Source organism: Gigantopelta aegis, chromosome 11 (assembly GCF_016097555.1).
Source record: "Gigantopelta aegis isolate Gae_Host chromosome 11, Gae_host_genome, whole genome shotgun sequence".
Classification (NCBI taxonomy): Eukaryota; Metazoa; Mollusca; class Gastropoda; order Neomphalida; family Peltospiridae; genus Gigantopelta; species Gigantopelta aegis.
The window spans coordinates 7,549,825-7,574,222 of record NC_054709.1 but is presented as its reverse complement, the minus strand read 5'-3'; the positions used below and the strand labels follow the sequence as shown (position 1 = coordinate 7,574,222).

The 24,398-nt window shown below is 37.2% G+C and overlaps 1 protein-coding gene across 1 annotated transcript in view; it reads right to left on the bottom strand.

Annotated features, from left to right (window-relative positions):
• Positions 1-12,187: 12,187 nt before the first annotated feature.
• LOC121385367 (glutamate decarboxylase 1-like) overlaps positions 12,188-24,398 on the bottom strand; it is a 43,365-nt gene continuing 31,154 nt past the window's right edge. Inside the window, exons 6-14 of the mRNA XM_041516025.1 lie at positions 23,579-23,658; positions 22,394-22,565; positions 20,680-20,744; positions 18,857-18,935; positions 18,381-18,530; positions 16,800-16,849; positions 14,676-14,730; positions 13,436-13,525; positions 12,188-12,743 (exon numbers count right to left, since the gene is read on the bottom strand). Coding sequence (XP_041371959.1) covers positions 12,564-12,743; positions 13,436-13,525; positions 14,676-14,730; positions 16,800-16,849; positions 18,381-18,530; positions 18,857-18,935; positions 20,680-20,744; positions 22,394-22,565; positions 23,579-23,658 — 921 coding nt within the window. The 3' untranslated portion in view covers positions 12,188-12,563. The remainder of the gene's footprint in view (positions 12,744-13,435; positions 13,526-14,675; positions 14,731-16,799; positions 16,850-18,380; positions 18,531-18,856; positions 18,936-20,679; positions 20,745-22,393; positions 22,566-23,578; positions 23,659-24,398) is intronic.

Genomic DNA, 24,398 nt, shown 5'->3' with positions numbered 1-24,398 from the left:
GAAATACGGTCCTTAAATCCGTGACAGTATGCCTTTACTATTTGTCAGAATACCAAACTGGATTTTGTCTTCAAATAATTTCATACAGTACGTACGAAAAAACTATATTTTAGGAAATAAAATGAAATTAAACCTAGTACAAATACTAGAATGATCAGAAACACGTTTAATGTACTGCCACTGATATTTTATGCAGAAAAATATATTTGATATGTAATTACAGTCGTTAAAAAGTCTCTGTTAGTCGATAACATCTTAAAAATTGCAGCAAACTCAGGAATGTCCCTTTAAACTTTTAGAGTCAATTCTGAACAACAAAACTGCCATCCGTGATCAAGACCGTATCTCTACACAATACAGAACCGAATGGGCATTTAACACCATGTGAGGAATAATGGCGATTATTTGCTTTAACTTTGTGACGCAGTGTTTAGACCGTGCTAAAATTAGGGTCGTACCTGGCGTGGGTGTAAATCGATGTTCTCTAGTGGTGTCGTTAAACAAATGAAACTTTATTACCAACACAGGGCCCTACCTAGCCTAAACTACGTGGGGTAGAAGAATAAAAAGAATAGGGGACAGTAATAACTGGTTTTATCCATGTAGATAAAATATAAACAAGAAATCGCCATCAAGAACGAATCTCGAATGGCAAAATCGAGGATGATTCCATGAATCTCTATCTAGTGCCTCGTCTCTAGGGTGTATACTACCAAATCAAATCCCATAGACAACAATAGTAACGCATGTCACTAAAACACCTATCTGAAGCGTATCAATCGACATAAACGCCACGGATATAAAGACTACCACCTCTCACGCTAAAAGTGAATCAGAACAAATTGGGGATCAAGCTGATTGCTGAGATAATGGGTAGCGTCTATGACTACCCTAGTTCCGCACAAAATTCGAATACGTTTTTTTTACAGGTACCCCAAACATGTTTGAAGCACAAGGCTACTTGACACAATGGTACTAGATGAAATAAAATTGCTTACATGTTTTGCCCAGATGAAACATTTTTTTTTAACAACCAACACACTCACATTTATCACCAATCACAGGACTTGTGGTATTCACTTCTCTATCAAAAGTTCGCTGCACCTCGAACTTTGACCCAGCCGGAAGTTATTTGGTTTAGTACTACCTATAGGAGGACAGCCATTCATTTGGAGATCTTTTACTGGGCAATGCATCCTTTTTGACCGCCACAAAGTGTACTGGCTTAGAGAACACACTCTGAAGCATTGATTAGCTAGCATAATAAACAAGAAAACATGTCACAGTGAGCTCCGTGGTCTAGTTGATAAGCTACTGGACAATCAAGCTGACGACTGTTGTTCAAATCTCGTCAAAGCTGGCTCACACTTTCTTTCATGTTTCTCATCTATCAACTTCTGTCTATCATTCTCAGTATCTTAATATATGGCATAAAAAAACATCTTCAAATATAAGGCAAAGCAACGAGTACAAAAGTATCCCTTAGTTATGCAAATTTATTCGTGAATTGTTTTGAAAAAGGTACTAAACTTTGCCTTAGATGATATAGTTTTTATTGAAACCATCTAGAAGACGATCTGAATGAATTCATCTAGTCTTCGAAACAACAGCACCCGACCATTAAATTTACATATATATATATACTCTTCCAACAAAGTAGGGGATATAGAATTTACAATTGTCAAAATTGTAAGGTATATTAGCTGTGGGGAATGGTTATTGTCGTCCTGAAAACCCCCCACGTCGACCTACACGCCTAGCAAACGGGACGACAAAGGGTATCAGTATGTTGTCCCGGTAGTACTGCCCAGTGACCCTTCCTTGCACAATATGGAGAGGGGTTCTGTCAGTCATAGTGATACCACCCCACCCCACCCCATAACCGACCCACCGCCAAATCTGTTATGAAATCGCATTGTGACGTTGGCGTGCCGTTCATTTCTTCGTCGCCAGACCCGACCACTCCTGTCAAGGAAGTCCAAAGTGAATATGGTCTCATCTGAAAACATGACACGTGACCAGTGACGAATACCACAGTTCGGACGCTCCCTACACCATTCACGTCTGTGAGCAATGTGACGATTTGTCAATGTAGGCACAACCCAGGGTCGTCGAGCATGAAGATGGGCTGCATGAAGACGACTTCTAATCATCTGACCCCTAACTCGGACACCAGTAGCCTGATGAAGGTTTGCAACAATTTGATTTGCCGTATGAGCTCGATTTCTTGGAGCGTGGTTACGGATGAATCGATCCTGTACTCCTGTCGTTGCCCTGGGACGACCTGAATGGGGTCGATCGTCAACATTTTGGGTTTGTTGGTACCTGTACTGGATTTTACTTGGCCCCGAGCGTGTCCGGTTTAGGGGTTTTTGACAGTATATAGTCTGAAATACTCGAGTCGAGTCGGATTTATGTCACGTGACCTATATATTTTATCAGTGATGGAAAATATAGATATTTATTCAGTCATCATATCTCGCCAATGTATACAGTGATTGTAGGATAAATAAATAAATATCTATCTATCTATCTATCTATCTATCTATCTATCTATCTATCTATCTGTCTGTCTATCTATCTATCTATCTATCTATCTATACTATACTATATTTGATTACAGACATAAGTAAATCCACCTACCTGAGAGGTAGATCTGCAAAGGTTCAACAGGTGGTAGCATGTCTGTGGTGATGTCCCAGGCTCCAATGGGTTTGGTTTGATAAGGACATGGCGTGAAGTAGAGGTCATCATCTAAAACACGCATAATGAGTAGAGAGATCGTCATAAGAATCACACAAACTGTACATTGTCAGAACCAATACGAACCCAGTACCTACCAGTCGTTAATAAATATTGTCTGACACCGTAGTAGGTAATCAAGGCCGTATCTCTGCACAATGCAGAGTCGAATGAGCATTTGGCAAAATAGGGATTGATTCCATGCGTCTCTATCTAGTGCCTCGTCTATAGGAGGACAGCCACTCCCTAGGAGATCCTTTACTAAAGATTTCATCCCTCTTGCATCGCCACTTCCAGACTAGTTTTCTGAATCAAAACTATCACCGAACAGAGCTCATTTTGAAATAAGTACAATTGTGATGATATGCACTCATGAATAACTGTTATAACAGTGTTGATAGCAGGTGTTCGCAAAAGATGAGCATATCCTGCCCCACTGCTGGCACCCATCATGTGTACTGTCACCATGTGGTCAGCGTCAAGTCTGTCACTTCATGTAAAACAATGATAAAATAATAGATGTGCAAGAGTCTCCCCAAAGAGATGAAAAATCATGCACAAGTTCAAAATATGGAATAGCATCAGCCACCAATTCAATCAATAATATATCGTATTTACCATAAAACGCCGAGGTGTCCCTGGACATTATAACCCTAATGGAGCAACTTCTGTTGGAGAATAATTTGGCGTTGTTTGAAATCTGCATACAATTAGCACGCCCTGTGATGTCTTAGAAGCTGTGATATGTAGACACCAAAAGTTGGAGCAGAAGGTATATTGCTCAACATAAATTCGACAATTTACTATTGGAAAATTGAAGACAACTATTTTGTCACACAGCTTATTAGTCTGGAGACCTGCGTAGCTTTGAATATCTATGCATATATCGAGGTGTGAAACTGATTCAATACCTTCAGCTGTTTCTTTTTGTGTTTTGTTTAACTCTTGTTGGTAAATCATTGGAAGGTAATCTATCATCCTGCTATTATTAAATGATATATGGTTATCAATATAGCGGAAAGTAAGGTTAAAAGTTTTAGCCAGATTACTTTGTTTTGATTTAACCAAATTAGTCAGAAATTGTGATTCACATACACAGAGAAACAAATCGGGGAGTAGTGGAGCACAGTTGGTGCCCTTGAAGATTCCTATTTTCTGTCTATATGTCCTATCCCCAAATTATGTGTTATGATATGATATACAATTTGGTATGATGTGATGTATGATATGATATATATGATATGATATGTGATGTGGTATGATGTAATATATAAAGGATTCGTCACGATTTTTTTTTAATATGGAACATATCAACCGAGTCTATGTTAATCGGTATTTGTCGAGGCTCTTCCGAGACAAATACCAATTAACTAGACGAGTAGCGAATTCTATTTATCCTACAACACATCTAAAATAAAATTTTAAATCAATTTTAAATCAATAAACCACAGTATTAAAGTCGCCGCAATCGGTAATATGACGTCATCACGATTAGCACAACTTAGTTTGACGTCACGCATTTTAACAAAATCTTTCAAAACGTTAAGCTCAGGTACACAGGTCTTATTGGCTTGTAAGCAAATGACCCATCCACAGCAACACATTGCCTAGAGACCTTGCAAATTTGCATACCATTATTAATCGGGTTAATACACTAAAATTATCACATGGGTTTATGCCATGGATATCATGGGTAAGTTATAGGATAAATAAATAAACACACACATACACACACACACACACACGCACACACGCACGCACACACGCACACTGTTTTACAGTGGAACACATACCAAAACCTATTGAGATGTTTGCCCTTTTGTTTGTCCGAGTGCTTTAACAAACTAAATAATTATTAAAGACATTACTCACTGTCATCGTCCAGCCTTCCGTTTATCTGTCCCATGGTCTCAGTTATCCATTTAATACACAGTAATCCAGAAACAAGAAGGTTCATCCATTGTATGTGAGAATTCAACTAGCTAAAGAGTCAGATGCGAAGTCTGTAGAGAGATTGTGAAAGACCGTAACATCAGGTCTTTTGCGTTTGTTTAGAGGTTACCACGATGCAAGTTTTATTCGTGGCAGTCTAATGTTAGTGTATTTCGTGGTCTAGTTCAGTCAACGAATTTAGGAGCACAACGAATACATAATACACGTATACATATTATAAATATTTGTGCTGCTATCAACGAATTGTGCTTTTTAATTAATTTGTTTTTTGCAAAATCACGAGAAATGTAAGCCAACGAAAATAAAGGATATCACGATAGTTAAACATATGTCTATAACGACAAACTGGCTGTGAAATCAACCTAAACGTATATATTTCAGTATACAATGTTTTGGATTTAGAATATGAACTGCACACACGGTGTCTATAAGACATTGGATCATTGTGTTATACAATTGTCTTAAATCCTTTTTGCAGTTATTCTTGATTTATTCCCTGCTAACGTTTTTACAAAAAATGTAAATTATATTGCATCGTGGTAGTGTTTACAATAACACTGGTGTCATGCTCAAGGATATCACATGGATAAATTACCATAAAGATGACTTCACTTAGCTGACAACCAGCTTTCTGAAACTCAATATATGTATTCTTCATGTAAATAGAATCTCAAACACATGTCAGAACTATCAATAACTGAAATTCTCAAATTAATCCGCACAGTTCTTCCTGAATCACGAAAAACGTATCTGAACAGATATATTCACAGACGTATATAGCATAGACATGTTACCCACATTTCAAATAGTGCATTGAAATGTTATCCATATTTTAAAGAATTCAGTCATAATGTATAGAAATGTTATCCACATTTCAAACAGTCCAAACATATATAGTGCATTGAAATGTTATCCACATTTTAAAGACTTCAGTCATACTATATATAAATGTTATCCACATTTCAAACACTCTATTCATGTATGGTATATTAAAATGTTATCCACATTTTAAAGACTTCAGTCATACTATACAGAAATGTTATCCGTAGTTCAAGCACGTTAGTCATGTATGGTATATTGAAATATTGTCCACATGTTAAAGACTTTAGTCATTATATATAGAAATGTTATCCACATTATAAAATCGTATTTAAAAGTGTTATCCTAAGACATTTATATACTCAGATTTAGAGTCACCACGCTTTATAATAACAATAATACTCAGATTTAGAGTCACCACGCTTTATAATAACAATAATACTCAGATTTAGAGTCACCACGCTTTATAATAACAATAATACTCAGATTTAGAGTCACCACGCTTTATAATAACAATAATACTCAGATTTAGAGTCACCACGCTTTATAATAACAATAATACTCAGAATACATGATATAGCGAATACATTAAAGATTTCAATCGCATCATATAGCAATGCTATCCAAAAACGATTTAAATAATGCAGTTACAATTTATATCCACGGGAATTACAAAGACGCCATTCATGCCGGCGTCTTAACAAATGTTTTAAATAATACAGTCACTCTTTGTAACAACGTTATCCGCAGAAGCCGTAAATATTTCAATCACATTATATTATTATAACATCTAAAATCGCAATGACTCAAATTTAAAGACCCCGACACTATATAAAAATAGTTTTCAGTAGGGTGCGAAAACATCCAGTCACATTATAAAGAATTGTATGATGGTATTCAGCAGTTTAAAGAATCCATTAACCTGATGTAGATACCACACTATATCTGTATAAGGTCAAAACGACTTTGGTCACATTCAATTTTACAGGATTCAATGACTTGATGTATCAGTTTTATTTAAATTTAGAGCCACCACGTGATATAATAATAGCATCCAATAGAGTTCTAAAGAATCCAGTCACATTATAAACATTAGTATGATGGTATCCAAAGTCTAAAGAATCCATTTATATGATGCATGAGTGTTCGTTTCTGTTTTCACATAATATAAGTGTAAACACCACACTATATAGTTAGAGTATCAGTAGAAGATTTAACGACTCCGGTCAAATTAAATTGTGATGATATCCCAATTGATATATTCTCCAATAACTTTATATGACAGTTTTATTTAAATTTGAATGAATGAATGAATGTTTAACGACACCCCAGTACGAAAAATACATCGGCTATTGGGTGTCAAACTATGGTAAAGGGAAAACTATTATTTAAATTTAGTCACCACGCTATGTAATAATAATACCCACAGTCATTTTAGCGTCTTATGTCAAATCTTGTTATAATGGTATCTATAATTTTACAGATGCACTGTATCAGGTTTAATCACAAACTATTTAAATACAATATAGTAATAGTATCCACAATGGTTTTGAAGGACTCTAATCACATTATATTATTATATGTATCGGAAAATGTAAATAACCCAATGACATATTAACAAAATATGTTAAAAGTTAAAGTTTGTTTTGCTTAACCACGGGAGCACATTGATTAATTAATCATCAACAAAATATGTAGACACCACAGAATACGCAGACATCACAAACTATGTAGACGCCACAAACTATGTAGACGCCACAAACTATGAAGACGCCGCAAGCTATGTAGACACCACACTATATAGTAAGAGTATTCACAAAGGATTGATCGACTTGAGTCATGTTATACTATGATGGTATCCAGAATTTTCACTATATAGTACTGTCATCTAAAACTGGTTTAAAGATCCCCAGTAAAAGAAACAAACACACGCACACAAACAAACAAACAGCCAGGAGATACAGTAGAGCTATCCACAGCTGTATTGGTTAAGAGTTGCACTTCACTGCAAGCGTTGAGACCCGACCACACGAAGTCAACACCGTTTGACCCCTAACTGTCATTAACAGAACACTGCGACTTTTGTCGAGAAAAGAGGAATATCGTTTAGGCTCTACTAAAATACTCTGTAAATGTTTCTCCAATCGACCCGCGCCTCACAGCAGCATCGACCGGCGTGGCGTCGTGCTGGTGTCGATGACGTAGTGCAGCGGTGATGTGATCGCACTCTAAAGTCAACGCGTCTACGCTCGCTTGCAAATCTTTGTGGTATTTAACTTGTCTGAGTTGCGCGATGGGATGGAGTGTGGGTGTACTATAGATGACAGACGTAAATGTTGTGGGAGTGGAGTGGAGTAGAGTGTACTATAGATGGAAGACGTCAATGTTGCTGGGGTGGGGTGGAGTGTACTATAGATGACAAACGTCAGTGTTGTTGGGGTGGGGTGGAGTGTACTATAGATGACAGACGTCAATGTTGTTGGGGTGGGGTGGAGTGTACTATAGATGACAAACGTCAATGTTGTGGGTGTTGGGTGGAGTGGAGTTGGGTGTGAGTGTACTATAGATGACAAACGTCAATGTTGTGGGAGTGGAGTGGAGTAGAGTGTACTATAGATGGAAGACGTCAATGTTGCTGGGGTGGGGTGGAGTGTACTATAGATGACAGACGTCAATGTTGTTGGGGTGGGGTGAAGTGTACTATAGATGACAAACGTCAATGTTGTGGGTGTTGGGTGGAGTGGAGTGGAGTTGGGTGTGAGTGTACTATAGATGACAAACGTCAATGTTGTGCGGGTTGGGTGGAGTGTACTATAGACGACAAACGTCAATGTTGTGGGTGTTGGGTGCAGTGGAGTTGGGTGTGAGTGTACTATAGGTGACAAACGTCAATGTTGTCATCGTGGGGTGGAGTGTACTATAGATGACAAACGTCAATGTTGTGGGTGTTGGATGGAGTGGAGTTGGGTGTGGGTGTACTATAGATGACAGACGTCAATGTTGTGGGAGTGGAGTGTACTATAGATGGAAGACGTCAATGTTGCTGGGGTGGGGTGGAGTGTACTATAGATGACAGACGTCAATGTTGTTGGGGTGGGGTGAAGTGTACTATAGATGACAAACGTCAATGTTGTGGGTGTTGGGTGGAGTGGAGTGGAGTTGGGTGTGAGTGTACTATAGATGACAAACGTCAATGTTGTGCGGGTTGGGTGGAGTGTACTATAGACGACAAACGTCAATGTTGTGGGTGTTGAGTGGAGTGGAGTTGGGTGTGAGTGTACTATAGATGACAAACGTCAATGTTGTCATCGTGGGGTGGAGTGTACTATAGATGACAAACGTCAATGTTGTGGGTGTTGAGTGGAGTGGAGTTGGGTGTGAGTGTACTATAGATGACAAACGTCAGTTGTGGGGGTGGAGTGGAGTGGAGTGGAGTGTGAGTGTACTATAGATGACAGACGTCAGTGTTGTGGGGGTGGAGTGGAGTGGAGTGTGGGTGTACTATAGATGACAGACGTCAATGTTGTGGGGTGGAGTGGAGTGGAGTGTGGGTGTACTTTAATAATTGACAGACGTCAATGTTGTGGGGCTGGGGTGGAGTGGAGTGGAGTCGAGTGGAGTGCGAGTCTACTATAGATGACAGACGTCAGTGTTGTGGGGGTGGAGTGGAGTGGAGTGTGGGTGTACTATAGATGACAGACGTCAATGTTGTGGGGTGGAGTGGAGTGGAGTGTGGGTGTACTTTAATAATTGACAGACGTCAATGTTGTGGGCTGGGGTGGAGTGGAGTGGAGTGGAGTGGAGTGCGAGTCTACTATAGATGACAGACGTCAGTGTTGTGGGGGTGGAGTGGAGTGGAGTATGAGAGTACTATAGATGACAGATGTCAGTGTTGTCGGGGTGGGGTGGAGTGGAGTGGAGTGTGGGTGTACTATAGATGACAGACGTCAATGCTGTGAGGGTGGGTTGGAGAAATTGGGAGGGTGGGGTATGTAACTTGTATGAGTTGCGGGGTGGGATGGAGTGTGAGTGTACTCTAGAACGCCAGATGTCAATGCTATTGGGGTGGGGGCCGGGGCCGGGGTGAGGGTGGGATAGAGTGTGAGTGTACTATATAGACTGCCCTATATAGACTCTCTCTCTCCCCCCTCTCTCCCCCCTCGCTCTCTCTCTCTCTCTCTCTCTCTCTCTCTCTCTCTCTCTCTCTCTCTCTCTCTCTCTCTCTCTCTCTCTCCCCTATTCAGAATATGTTCAATATAAAATTCCTCAACACATTTTGCCAGTTTTTCACCGAACGGCAAAGCTTCTGCTATTTGCAGCGTCGACAGCATGAAACTCTTTAGCCGGTGTTTATTTAACCAGGTTTTGTGAAAAAGCCGACTTCCACACTTGATGATATGCCCATCCAGAATACTTTACATGCCGCATCCCTAGATGTTTGACTCGACAGATCCACCGCCAACAAAATATAGCTGTGGGAAATACAACATTGGCCAACAAAATAGCCCAGAAAGTTTATGCTAGTCCAAACTAATTTGTTTAACGATATTCTAAAGTAAAATTAGCAGTGTCATACTTCACAGTTATGCATTTTAAATATTATCTTTGAAGTAAATTAAAAACATCGAGTTACGGATAACAATATTCGTTTTTGTCTAACACTGTAAATTATATTCACCTGAGATGAAGAAAAATCTTATAAAAAACATTCAATTGACAGGACTCGCATGACATTACCAAAAAGTGTGTTTTGTGTAACGACACCACTTGAGCACATTGATTAATTAATCATCGGCTGTTGGATGTCAAATACTCAGACGTCAGAGGACAGATTATTCTATTAGCAGCAAAGGATCTATATGCACAGGAACGCACATACCACGGTCTTACACAAGTTGTGGAGCACTGGTTGGAACGAAAAAAAACCTACCGGTTGAATGGATCCAACGCAGGGGTTTTAAGCATTTTAAATGTATCCAGTTACGTTATCGAACCAGAACGTTTCCCCAGACAGCTTCTTGTGAAACCCAACCCGATATCTAGAATATGACCACAAAAAAACAACAACAATTTCCCCAACATACTAGTTTATTAACCTTCATAATAACAGCAATCTAGACATCACAGCTAGCTTGATGCAACATATAAATAAACTATATTTTCGGAACAGTGAGCTATCTGTTTACATAGAGAATACGTAGTTAATGACGTAGGATATCGGCTTTATCCTAAAAAGGTAAGAATGGGAAATTTAGCGAGGCCTGAACATACAAATAAAAGTATATTTTCAGAACAGTGAACTATCTGTTTACATAGAGAATAAGTAGTTGATGACGTAGGATATCGGCTTTATCCTATGAAGGTAAGAATAGGAAATTTAGCGAGGCCTGAATATGATAAAGCCGATATCTTACGTCATTAACTTGTTATCATGTTACCACAGTCGGTCGTTCATAATGGGATACTTTAATACATATTTTCTCACTGAGAAGGTGGGTGGGTGAATGAACATAAATATTAGTATTATTACTACACCAGGTTGTTAACGTAAAAACTAAAAGTAAAATACTCATTGCATATCTCAAATAGGGAAATGATTTTAAAAAATAATAAAAGAAAATAAATAAATAATAATAAAAAAACACCCCAACAATACAACCCCCCCCCCCAACCAACCACCCAAAAAACCCAAACAAACCCCTCCCAAAAAACAACAACAACAACAACAACAAAACCCAAAAAACCCAAAGAACACAAAAAAAAAACCCAGAAACAAAAAAGAAACAAAGAAAGAAAGAAAACACAATGTCTGGACATTTCTCCTCGTTACAATTTATTTTGAATGTATCTACCTTCATGATGGGAACGCGATTGGTGTACATATGGTTAAGGATAATGTAAGAGAAAACTCACTGCCGCCACTCCGAAATCTAATATTTTCTATTAGCAGCCACATATCGTTTATATGCACCATCCGAATATCGTTGCACGACAACGGTTAGGTGACTGCTGTATGACGAACTGTCTCAATTATTGCTCTGAGCTGAGCTAATAACGAAACAATGATGATGGTGATAAACTGCTAATGATGTTGATGATTATTATTATAATCTTGATGATAATGGTAATAATAATAACAATAATAATCATAATAACAATAATAATAATAATAATAATAATAATAATAATAATAATAATGATAATACTACTAATAATAATTCATAATTATTAATACAATCAATCCCCCGAAGTATCCAACTACATACCAAATTTCAGCTAAATCGTACAGAACCGTTCTTACAAGAATAATTAAATTTCTGTTACATTCATTACAACGTAACGTCATCGGATTGGTCCAGACGTAGCAACGGGAGTTTGTTCATTTTTCGATGAACGTAAAAATTACGTCGTCAGGGAACGTCATATGTGATGACGTCATTTTATATGGGCAAGTTGTCTTAATGAGCGTTATTGTTTATGGATAAAAAATAATTCAAAATAAAGTATGACGTTTTAGTGTTATTATTAGCATGTATCATTCAAATTTAATTATAAGTATTGTCTGTTATTTCGTTTACGTTCATCTGAGTATGAACAAAAAAAATCATCCGCAAATTTATGTGAGAACGGCTTCGCCGATTCACACAGTTTGCGGATGATTTTTTTTGTTCATACCCCGATGAACATAAAAGAAACAACAGACAATCCTTAATTATACAACAGATGCGACAATAATAATAATAATAATATAATAATAATAATCATAGCAAAAGCAATATGTACACGTCAAAGGCTTGGGAACTAATAATAATAATAATTATAATGTTATGAATATGCGTAAAACATAGGTGTTAAAATAACAGATAATAACATCAACTTTTATTCAAACTACAAATACATAACGCTCGTGTACCCAGTTGACCTATTCTAAGGTATAGATTGTATTATTTAAACTGACACTTTTACTTATTAATAAACGTTGTGGACAACTGCTGTCACTTTTTTAATCCTAATGTCTGACGTCAAATAATATGCCGAATCAGCAGATTTCAGATTTGAATTTCCCGCCCAAGACACTCAATCTCGTCCAGCAAGAAGTCGAGATCTCGCGTGGTTAACGCGGGGTTTGATATGGCAACCCTGAAGAAGTTTGGCAGTTTGCCAAGAGGTTGGTACTGAACCATCATAGTGCCGGATTCCATCATCCGGGCTTTTATAGCTGGCGCAACCTGAAAATAAAAGCGCCATAATAAATAATAGAATTAGAACACTTTAAACACACTTCATTTAACTTTAATCAATCAATATGCAATTATGACCTCGTAAACTCTCTTTTACAGTGTTAATACTTTTGAATTTACTAAATTAATAATCAAAATGGTATTCCACCATGATTTTGCTTATTAAGCACAATTAATTAAATCCCATGAAATTTTATCCTACATACTTTCATTGTTCATATGAAATAAACAAAAACAAAGTGGGGTATACTTTTTGATTAGTGCTTTAGGACCTATAGGAGTATGGTCTGCCGCATTTGTATGCAACGTTTTAGCCCGTACTTCTTCATACCAGCATTGTAAAAGAAGATTTAGCCTATGCAATTTGATGACAATTTGTAGAGAAACGTTTTTTATTTTCACTAATATTTATTTCAAATATTTTTACGGATAAAAAAACCCCAAAAACAAATATATATATACATATATATATATATATATATATATATATATATATATATATATATATATATATATATATATATATATATATATATATATATATCGGTTTCCTTTGCACACAAATGGACTAAAGATATGCTATGTTTGACAGTGTAACACTTTCTGACAGTATAGGTGATCAAATATTCACAGCAGTACTTATTTCACTGAATTCTGTCCGGTGCTACGTTTGGTTTTACCTTATTTAGTTCCTCATCCGGGATATCCTCTCGACTCATCTGTCGCCATTTTGGAAGTATGTACCAGAGACAGACGTTAGGTCCCTCAATCTGCAAAACAAATCATTTAGCGTGTAAAAGCTAATAAGAAAACTTCCCAGAGAATCTGTAAATGTATATCAACGTTTATAAACAGTTTTTTGATCAACAGCATTAATACCAAAAATGGCTCCACCCCCCCCCCCCCCCCACACACACACAACATAGCTGTGACAGCAAACTTTTCTCACAACCCAATTACTTAACTTTGATTAAATTAAATATTTGTAGTTTAATATACGTCTTGTTACACATATACTTATGATTTAATTCACAGTTGATATATGTTAGAGTTTGTTCTATCAAGGGTATAGCTTTCTCTATACCATTAATAATATTACCGACGAAAATAATTAAATATTTGTAACATACTAAGGAATAGCTTATTTTGTAACATAGGTGCCCATCTTACCTGTGGCTAAGGTACATTCAGGTGTAAATGTTTAAAAAAAAAAAAAAAAAAAAAAAAAAAAACAACAAAAAAAACAAATATATATATATATATATATATATATGTATGTATATCAGGGCTCGACCTTAGCGGTAGCCCGTGGTGTTTTAGCTACCAAATGTTTGCTCGGGTTACCAGATGTCTAAAAATGGTAGTCCACCGAGCTATTATATATATTTGTTATACACGTCCAGTTACTCTGCAATCAACATGTACAAATGTATATTTGACAGTATATTTCTCATGATTTAAAAAAACCCCTAAAACATGTTTAAATAAAAAATAAATGATTTTAATATTTTCTCTCATTTTGTTAATGTATTAAAATTATAGGGCAACCCATTTGTTCTTGAATTTTTATACTGATGTTGATCATCACTTTATTTGTTTGCATTACCATAGTTTGACACCCAATAGCCGATGTATTTTTCGTGCTGGGATGTCGTTAAACATTCATTCATTCAGTCATTCAGTTATTCATTCAGTCATTCATTCAGTCATTCATTCATTATACTGGGGGCTACCAGAGTTTATAACCTGGTATCCCGGTTGGCTACCACAGAAATTATTTACTGTCAAGACAAAGTATATAATTAATTCTAAACCAGAACATAACAGTGGTATAAAACTACATTATCAACCTGCAGTAATACAAATATCAGGCAGCAACAATGATATAAAGCGAGTAACTACGACACAACCAGAGCATACCTCTTCCAGAACGAGATGGAAGGCCTCCCTCTCTTTCACTCTATCGCGGAGGTAGCTGAAACGATAATTGTTTTAATGTTACTCCCTGACATTGAATAAGTTACACCTCGGACAAGACATAATGCTTATTTCTCTACTAAAAGGGACATTCCCGAGTTTGCTACAATTTTAAAGATGTTATCGACTAACAGAGACTTTTTAACGATTATAATTACACATCAAATATATTTTTCTGCATAACATATTAGTGGCTGTATATTAAACGTGTTTCTGATCATTCTAATATCTGTACTAGGTTAAATTTAATTGTATTTCCTAATATATATTTGTTTCGTACGTAAGAAATTATTTGAAGACAAACTCTAGTTTGGGCTTCTTACAAATATTAAGACGACCAGAAACACATTGAATATGCAGACACTGATATTCTAAACAAGTTATATATTTAATATGTAAGTTTAATCATAGAAATATTTTATTATTCGGAAACATTTTACAATGCAGCAAACTCAGGAATGTCCCTTTAAGGCGTTAAGCATATATGTAAGAGCCAAGGTTTACATAACATACTAATTTAAAGGGACATACCCTAGTTTCTAAACACTAAGGTATATTTTTGACCATTATAGCCGTTTCTGATCACTGAAATCATACATTACTTAGATTTTATGGTTTAGATACATTCGAAGTGTTTTGGGTCATCCTGGTGCTTTTAATATCACAAAATGCATTTCTTATATTTTAAAAAACGCACGTGCGTCTGAGAAGAAACAGTTATGGAGTCGAGTTTTAGTCCGGTTTTAGAGGGTATTTCACCATTTCAAAGTCACAGACTAATGTTTCACTCAATTGTAACTTTATCCAAATGTGTTACAGGTTTGTAGATTAAAGTCGCATACCCTAGTTTCAACCTGTGAAAATGGACACTAAGTTTCGTTAAGTTACAAACTTGTAACACATTTGGATAACGTTACAAAAGAGTGAATCACGAGTCTGTGAAGTTGAAACGGTGAAATACTGTTAAAAATAGACTAAACCTCGACTCCATAAACTGTTACTTCTCAGACGCACGTGCGTTTTTAAAACTATTTTTAGAAAATGCATTTTGTGGTATGGGAAACATTAGGATTACAAGAAAAACTTCAGTTGTACGGCAATTGATAATCTAAACAATACAATATAAGTAAAGTTTGATTTCAGTGATCATAAACGGCTCTGATAGTGAAAAATATACATTAGTGTTTAAAAACAAGGGTCTGCCCCTTTAACTAAATGTAGTGTTAATGTTCATGTGTTGAAACTAGGGTATGTCCCTTTAACTGAGCCGCTAAGACAACAAAAAACAAAACAACAAGAACAATAGCAGAAGAAAACAACAACAACAAAAACAAAGGACCCATCCCAAGAGGACACATGGTATATGTAATGATTGACTGATGTATCACTTTAGGTCTGTTGCTTGGTGCTGGTTTTCATAATGTAAACATAACCAAATTGAGTTCTTATAAGAACTATAATTATTTGTTAAATTTTTTTCTGCAACATGAAGTTCTAAATCAAAATTTTGGAGCATAAAACTTATTTTGCTAACTAAAAATTTCTGGGTAGAATTCAAAATTTCTACAGTTTTCATAATGTAAACATAACCAAATTGAGTTCTTATAAGAACTACAGTTTTGTTTTGAACATGTTCTGCAACATGAAGTTCTAAATCAAACTTTCTCAGCATAATACTTATTTTGCTAACTAAACATTTAAGAGTGGGACGTAGCCCAGTGGTATAGCACTCACTTGATGCGCGGTCAGTCTGAGATCAATCCCTGTCAGTGGGCTCATTGGGGTATTTCTCGTCACAGCCAGTGCACCACGACTAGTATATCAAACGCCGTGGTATGTGTTATCCTGTCTGTGGGATGGTGCATATAAAAGATCCCTTGCTACTAATGGAAAAAGTAACGGGTTTCCTCTCTATGACTGTCAAAATGACCATATGTTTGACATACAATAGCCGATGATTAATAAATCAATGTGCTCTAGTGGTGTCGTTAACTAAAACAAACTCTTTTTTTTTTTTAAACTAAACATTTGTGGGTAGAACTCAAAATCGCTCAGAATTATACGTACTGTGCTAACTCAAAGTTGTGATTCACTTGAGCTTCAAATCCTTTGTCGCCCTGCAATGGAAACGTTTGATGATATACAATAACACACTCACAGTTTACACATTGTGCAATGTCAACGTTTGATGATACAGACTCACGTAATCAAAGTTTAAGAATTGTGCAACTAAATGTTTAAGAATTGTGCATTTCGACATATTTTCGTGCTTATATCCAATTAACGTTCAAGCACACTGTCCTGGACAAACACCTCAGCTATATGGGCTGTCGGTCCAGGACAGTAGGTTAGTTGTTAATTGTTAGTGGTTAGTGAGAGAGAAGAGGGTGTAGTGGCCTTACAACTACCCAGTGAGTCGTTAAAACTCGCTCTGGGTGGGAGCCGGTACCGAGCTGCGAACCCAGTACCTACCAGCCTTATGTCAGATGGCTTAACCACAACACCACCGAGGTCGGTGGGATTGTGCAATTCACCTGCTAAAAGTACCACAAAAATCGCAAGTCATTTTTCAACAGCCAAATAGATGTACATGTAGGTACGATCATGTCATCTATTTTGAGTGCTCCGCAAGGCTCAATGGGTAGGTGTAAACCACTTGCACCGACCAGTGATCCATAACTGGTTCAACAAAGGTCATGGTTTGTGCTATCCTGCCTGTGGGAAGCGCAAATAAAAGGTCCCTTGCTGCTAATCGGAATGAGTAGCCCATGTAGTGGCGACAGCGGGTTTTCTCTCAAAATCTGTATGGTCAGTAACCATATGTCTGACGCCATATAACCGTAAATAAAATGTGTTGAGTGCGTCGTTAAATAAAACATTTCTTTCTTTCTTTCTCATCTATTTAGCTGTGGCTAAGCTCGTGATTCACTTATTATTTAATTTGATAATGCTCTATAATACATCTCAGAGTTCTCAAACCACGTGCTGTCTTATTTTTAGCAGGCCATATTTTACTGCCTATTTCGAGCGCTGTATTATTACCATTATTAATTAATTAAATATTGTAATCGTTGTTGTTATTCGTCTTGTTGTTGTTGTTGTTATTGTTGCTGTTTAGTTTGTTTTATAAACATGTCACTTGTAGAAAATAGAGACATATCTTGATATAGGCTTTGGCTGTTGGTCTCGGTCTGGGATCAATCCCAGTAGTTGGGCCCATTGGGCTATTTCTCGTTCCAACCGGTGCATCACGACTGGTATATTAAAGGCTGTGATATGGTGATATGTGCTATCCTGTCTGTGGGATGGTGCATGTAAAATATACCTTGCTACTAATGGAAACAAAATGTAGCGGGTTTCCTCTCTAAAAATTACCAAATGTTTGACATCCAATAGCCGATGATTAATAAATCAATGTGTTCTAGTGGTGTCATTAAACAAAACAAACATTTTTCTTTTTTTCACTGTTGATCAATCGCTAACATGCAATGGAATGTTTTTATATTTATTTATTTTATATTTATTATTATTATATATTTTTAAATTATTATTATTATTATCACTATTATTATTATTATTATTATATATTAATATATATTAATTATTATTATTATATATATGTATATATATTAAAAACACAGTCCTGACCTTTGACCTCCACATGAGCCAGAGTTTGAAGATGTCGTTGTGACGTCCACACTGGATCGTCTTGTCGCCGGTGTCGTAGGAGATGTCGTAGTTCTTGTCTTGTTGGAACAGGTACTCGGCTTTCGACTGGTTAGCAGACAGCAGAAGACCCTTAATATAATAACGAGAATTAAAGCACTTCACCTTGATTATGTTTAGTGAGAAACGCGCAACACTGGAGACAAAGAAATTACTTTATGTTTAACTTAGAAAAGAAGTTGAATAGAGAGAAAGAAGGAATTTACTTTATGTTTAGAGAGAACATAAATTCACTGAAGAAAAGTTACGTATTGTGTAGTGAGAACAGCTCAACACTCGAGAGAAAGAAGGAAGTTACTTTATTTTTAGTGATAATAGCTCAACACTAGAGAGAAAGAAGGAAGTTACTTTGTGTTTAGTGATAACAGCTCAACACTAGAGAGAAAGAAAGACGATACTTTATGTTTAGTGAGGATAGCGGAGCATTGTAGAGGTACACCCATCATCTTGTGCGGGTTCCATGTAACCGAATCAGCTCTGAAATAAGTAAATGAGAGAAAGAAAGAAATAGAGAGAGAGAAAGACAAAGAGAGAAAGAGAGAGATAGGGGAGATATGGGGTTGAGGGACAAAGATAGAGAGAGAGAGAGAGAGAGAGAGAGAGAGAGAGAGAGAGAGAGAGAGAGAGAGACAGAGAGAGAGAGAGAGGGGGGGGGGTGGGGGTGAGGGGTGGGTGGGGGGGATGAGGGGTGAAGGGGAGATAGAGATCGAGAGAAATGAGGGACAGACAGACAGACAGAGAGAAATACATAGACAGACACATACAAACGACACATATGAGAGAGAGAGAGAGAGAGAGAGAGAGAGAGAGAGAGAGAGAGAGAGAGAGAGAGAGAGAGAGAGAGAGAGAGAGAGAGAGAGAGAGAACCTGATTCTAGAATACGGAAAGATTATTCTTTGTATAGGGAAAGAGAGAGAGAGAGAGAGAGAGAGAGAGAGAGAGAGAGAGAGAGAGAGAGAGAGCCAGATGGCGCTTACTTCTATTTTTTTAGGCGCCAAATAACAAAATTTGGAGCCATGTTTATATACCGATGTAATGTATGTATGTATGTATGCATGTAATGTATGTATGTAATGTATGTATGTATGTATGTTTGTATGTATGTATGCACCTATGCACGCACACACGCACGTACGTACGTATGTATGTATGTATGTATGTATGTATGTATGTATGTATGTATGTATGTATGTATGTGTATCCGTGTGTGTGCGTGTCTATGTGAGTATGTGTAAACCAAAGATGCAAATATTAAAGAACCTTGAAAAACATAAAGTGTATCAGAGAAACAATTGTACAGTTTATATATGTACTGGGTGACTTTAATATCTGTAACTGTCTGTTGAGTATTACATCAGGAAGTAAATACTAAGTCCCTACCATAATAGATTGTAATAAGCTAATTAATTTGTTTTACTGAAACTTCAGCGCTGGAGAGTGGCAGTCCTCTTATATGCGAAACAGTGTTTAAATTTATTGATATATTCTGTTATAAATGTGATAAGCAGAAGTACAATTTTGAAAATTATTTTCCTCTGATTTTTAATTGATGCATTAATAACACATTTTATTTGCAACAAATTAGATTTGAAAAAAAAAGCCCAAAACAAAACTTAGTATTTTCAAAGGAAAAGGGGGGAAAAGTGCCTTATAGTTCTAACATTACAAATAATATATTGGGAATATTTGGATGTATTCGGAATTCGCTGATAATAAACTGGTTTTCTACTTTATGTGTTTGCGTGCTGCATAAAAAAGGTTCACAGAGATTCCAGTCTATGTTAATCACGTGATCTATTTTAAATTTTTTGTTAGAAACCTTTATTTTCCATTTAAATAAAATGTTTTATAAGGGGTACCAAGACAAGTTTTATAACTATTTAGATATATTTTACTCTTATAATATATACTTTGGCGAAAACATGGCTGCGGTCTGTTTTCGTTGTGATCATAGTATCGAAGATGTAATCAATGTAATGATTTCTATCTTCGCGAAATCGAAGGTGAAGTGGATTTCACCTATACAATTAACAAGTCAAAGTTTAGTAGTATACAGCGACTACATCGCCAGAATTGTCTCCGAGCGTGACTATTGCTGATCTGTTTATTTTATATCAACCAAAACGAAAACAATGATCGCATATGCTACCAAATTGGTCGCAATGTATAGGTCAGCATATGGTGTTATGACGTTAGCAGTAGTTAGTATATACACTAGTACCTGTGGATACCTCGCAGTAGATGACGGTGTTCACGTGACAGAAGCACGGTCCCGCCCCATGCCGCCTGAAAGACAAATATACAATATTATACTATATAATTTCCCATAGTAGTATCTGACTTAACGCAATACAAATCATACTACCAGTCAAACTGTTCGCGAGCGCTCGATATCCGGAACATGTCTCTGTTTGAATTATTTCAAGTTAAATAACTTTTGCCAACACACACACACGCACGCACACACACACGCACGCACATATACGCACACTTGTACTTGCATGCGACTCACTCACATCGAGAGTTTTACTTGTATGTAACGCATTCACGTCAACAATTGTATTTTTATGTGACGTACTCACGTCGAGAGTTTTACTTGTATGTAACGCATTCACGCCAACAATTGTATTTTTATGTGACGTACTCACGTCGAGAGTTTTACTTGTAACGCATTCACGTCAACAATTGTATGTTTATGTGACGTACTCACGTCGAGAGTTTTACTTGTATGTAACGCATTCACGTCAACAATTGTATTTTTATGTGACTCACTCACGTCGAGAGTTTTACTTGTATGTAACGCATTCACGTCAACAATTGTATTTTTATGTGACATACTCACGTCGAGAGTTTGACTTTTATGTAACGCATTCACGTCAACAATTGTATTTTTATGTGACGTACTCACGTCGAGAGTTTTACTTGTAACGCATTCACGTCAACAATTGTATTTTTATGTGACGTACTCACGTCGAGAGTTTTACTTGTATGTAACGCATTCACGTCAACAATTGTATTTTTATGTGACGTACTCACGTCGAGAGTTTTACTTGTATGTAACGCATTCACGTCAACAATTGTATTTTTATGTGACATACTCACGTCGAGAGTTTTACTTGTAAGTAACGCATTCACGTCAACAATTGTATTTTTATGTGACATACTCACGTCGAGAGTTTTACAATTCACGTATTGTATTTTTATGTGACATACTCACGTCGAGAGTTTTACTTGTATGTAACGCATTCACGTCAACAATTGTATTTTTATGTGACATACTCACGTCGAGAGTTTTACTTGTATGTAACGCATTCACGTCAACAATTGTATTTTTATGTGACATACTCACGTCGATAGTGATACTTATATGCGACTCAGTCACGTCGACAGTTTTATTTGTAGGTGACACACGCACGCCGACATAATTGTCCTTGTTTGTGACGCACTTACGCCGACCAAGGTTTAACATGTATATGACGCATTCACGGCGATGAAATTTAGATGTTTGCGACGCACTTACGCCGACACAATTGTACTTTTATATGACGCACTCATGTCGACACAATGTTGATCTTTGTGACGCAATTACGCCAACAAATTTTAACACATATATGACGCCTTCATAGCGAATTTTTTTTTTTTTTTATGGGACACTTACGCTGATAAAGTTTTACTTGCATATGACGCAATTACGCCGACAACGTTTTAATTCTATATGACGCATTCACGGCGACAGAATTTAGATCTTTGTAACGCACTTAAGCTGACAAAGTTTAATTTGTATATGACGCACTCACGTCCACAAAATTTATATCTTCGTGATGCACTTACGCCGACAAAGTTTTACCTGTATATGACGCACTCACGTCCACAAAATGTATATCTTTGTGACGCACTTACACCGACAAAGTTTTACTTGTATATGACGCACTCACGTCGACATGAAGCCAAATTCCATGTTCGTCACATATATCAGCCACAGCTTCTACTGGGTCATATGCCGCCAAAATCGTCGTGCCGCACGTGATGCTCACGAGCATTGGTATCTTCCCATGGTCCTTTGCGTTTTGGATCTTATGCTTCAAATCATCTAAAGACATTTTGCCTCTGTAATGTAGAAGGAAGAAAGGAAGGAAATATTTTATTTTATGACACACTCAACTCATTTTATTTACGGTTACATATAGTTTAAAAACCACACATATATTGAGAGAGGAAACCCGCTGTCGACACTTCATAGGCTAGTCGTTTTCAATTAGTAGCAAGGGATCTTTTATAGGCATCATCCCACAGACAGGATAGTACACACCACAGCCTTTGTAACATCAATGGTAGAGAACTGGCTGGAACGAGAAATAGCCCAAATGGGCCCACCGAGAGGGATCAATCCTAGACCGATTGCGCATCAGGCGAGCGCTGTACCACTGAGCTACATCCCGCCATGTAATACAGAGGGAGGGAGAGAGAGAGAGAGAGAGAGAGAGAGAGAGAGAGAGAGAGAGAGAGAGAGAGAGAGAGAGAGAGAGAGAGAGAGAGAGAGAGAGAGAGAGAGAGAGAGAGAGAGAGAGAGGGGGGGGGGAGACAGAGAGAGAGATCTGTGAAGGTTTGTAACATTTAAGACTGGTTCTTGCGCTTAACGCTAAATGAATGTGATATGATAGAAAAGGATGGTATCAGTCACACTGTTCGCGAGCACTCGCCATCCTTAACATGGCTGTATTGAATGATCAGTATTTAAAATTAAAATAATGTTAAGGTAGATAACTCTCCTGAATTATTGTCATTATATTTTCTGAATTATTTCCCTTGCTGTAAAGAAATTTAAGTTTGCCATGGATTGTCAAGTTCTGATCGGCTTCGGTGGTGTCGTTGTTAATCCATCGGGCATAAGGCTGGTAGGTACAGGGTTCCCAGCCTGGTACCAGCTCCCACACAGAGCGAGTTTTTACGACTCAATCGGTAGATGTAAGACCACTACAATCTCTTCTCTCTCACTAACAATTAATAACTAACACACTGTCCTGGACGCATAGCCCAGATAGCTGAGGTGTGGACCCAGGACAGTGTGCTTGAACCTTAATTGGCATGGCGTGTCAAGTTCTAGTAAAGTACGTGCTAACCTTTTATCACACTTGACGTACAGAACGTTGTCAGAACCTATGCCTAGAAGACAGGCAGCGCGTCGAATAGAGTAATGTCCCTGTAATAATGAAAAATGGATTTTCACAGTACGAATTATGAATATTGTACGTGAAAACAAACGAAAACAGCAAGTTCAACAATATGGTGGAATGTGATGATGTAATAATAAAACATATCTACATGCAGAATGGTGTAATACTAAAACATGCAGAATGAATGGTGTAATAGAAAGAAAGAAAGAAATGTTTTATTTAACGACGCACTCAACACAATTTATTTACGGTTATATGGCGTCAGATATATGGTTAAGGACCACACAGATTTTGAGAGAAAACCCGCTGTCGCCACTTCATGGGCTACTCTTTCCGATTAGCAGCAAGACATCTTTTATTTGCGCTTCCCACAGGCAGGATAGCACAAACTATGGCCTTTGTTAGAACCAGTTATAGATCACTGGTCGGTGCAAGTGGTTTACACCTACCCATTGAGTCTAGCGGAGCACTCACTCAGGGTTTGGAGTCAGTATCTGGATTAAAAATCCCATGCCTCGACTGGGATCCGAACCCAGTACCTAGCAGCCTGTTGACCGATGGCCTAACCACGACGCCACCGAGGCCGGTAAATGGTGTAATGTAATAAGATTTATTACACACATATACCTATTCTATCTTACTATAGTGATACAGACATTTACAAACCGTGTAATAAATGTATCTTGTATCACACATATGCGCGATTAGGACCGGAATTTATAAATGGTGAATTCCCTTTTTATTTGTACTGGAGTTAGCGCCTATT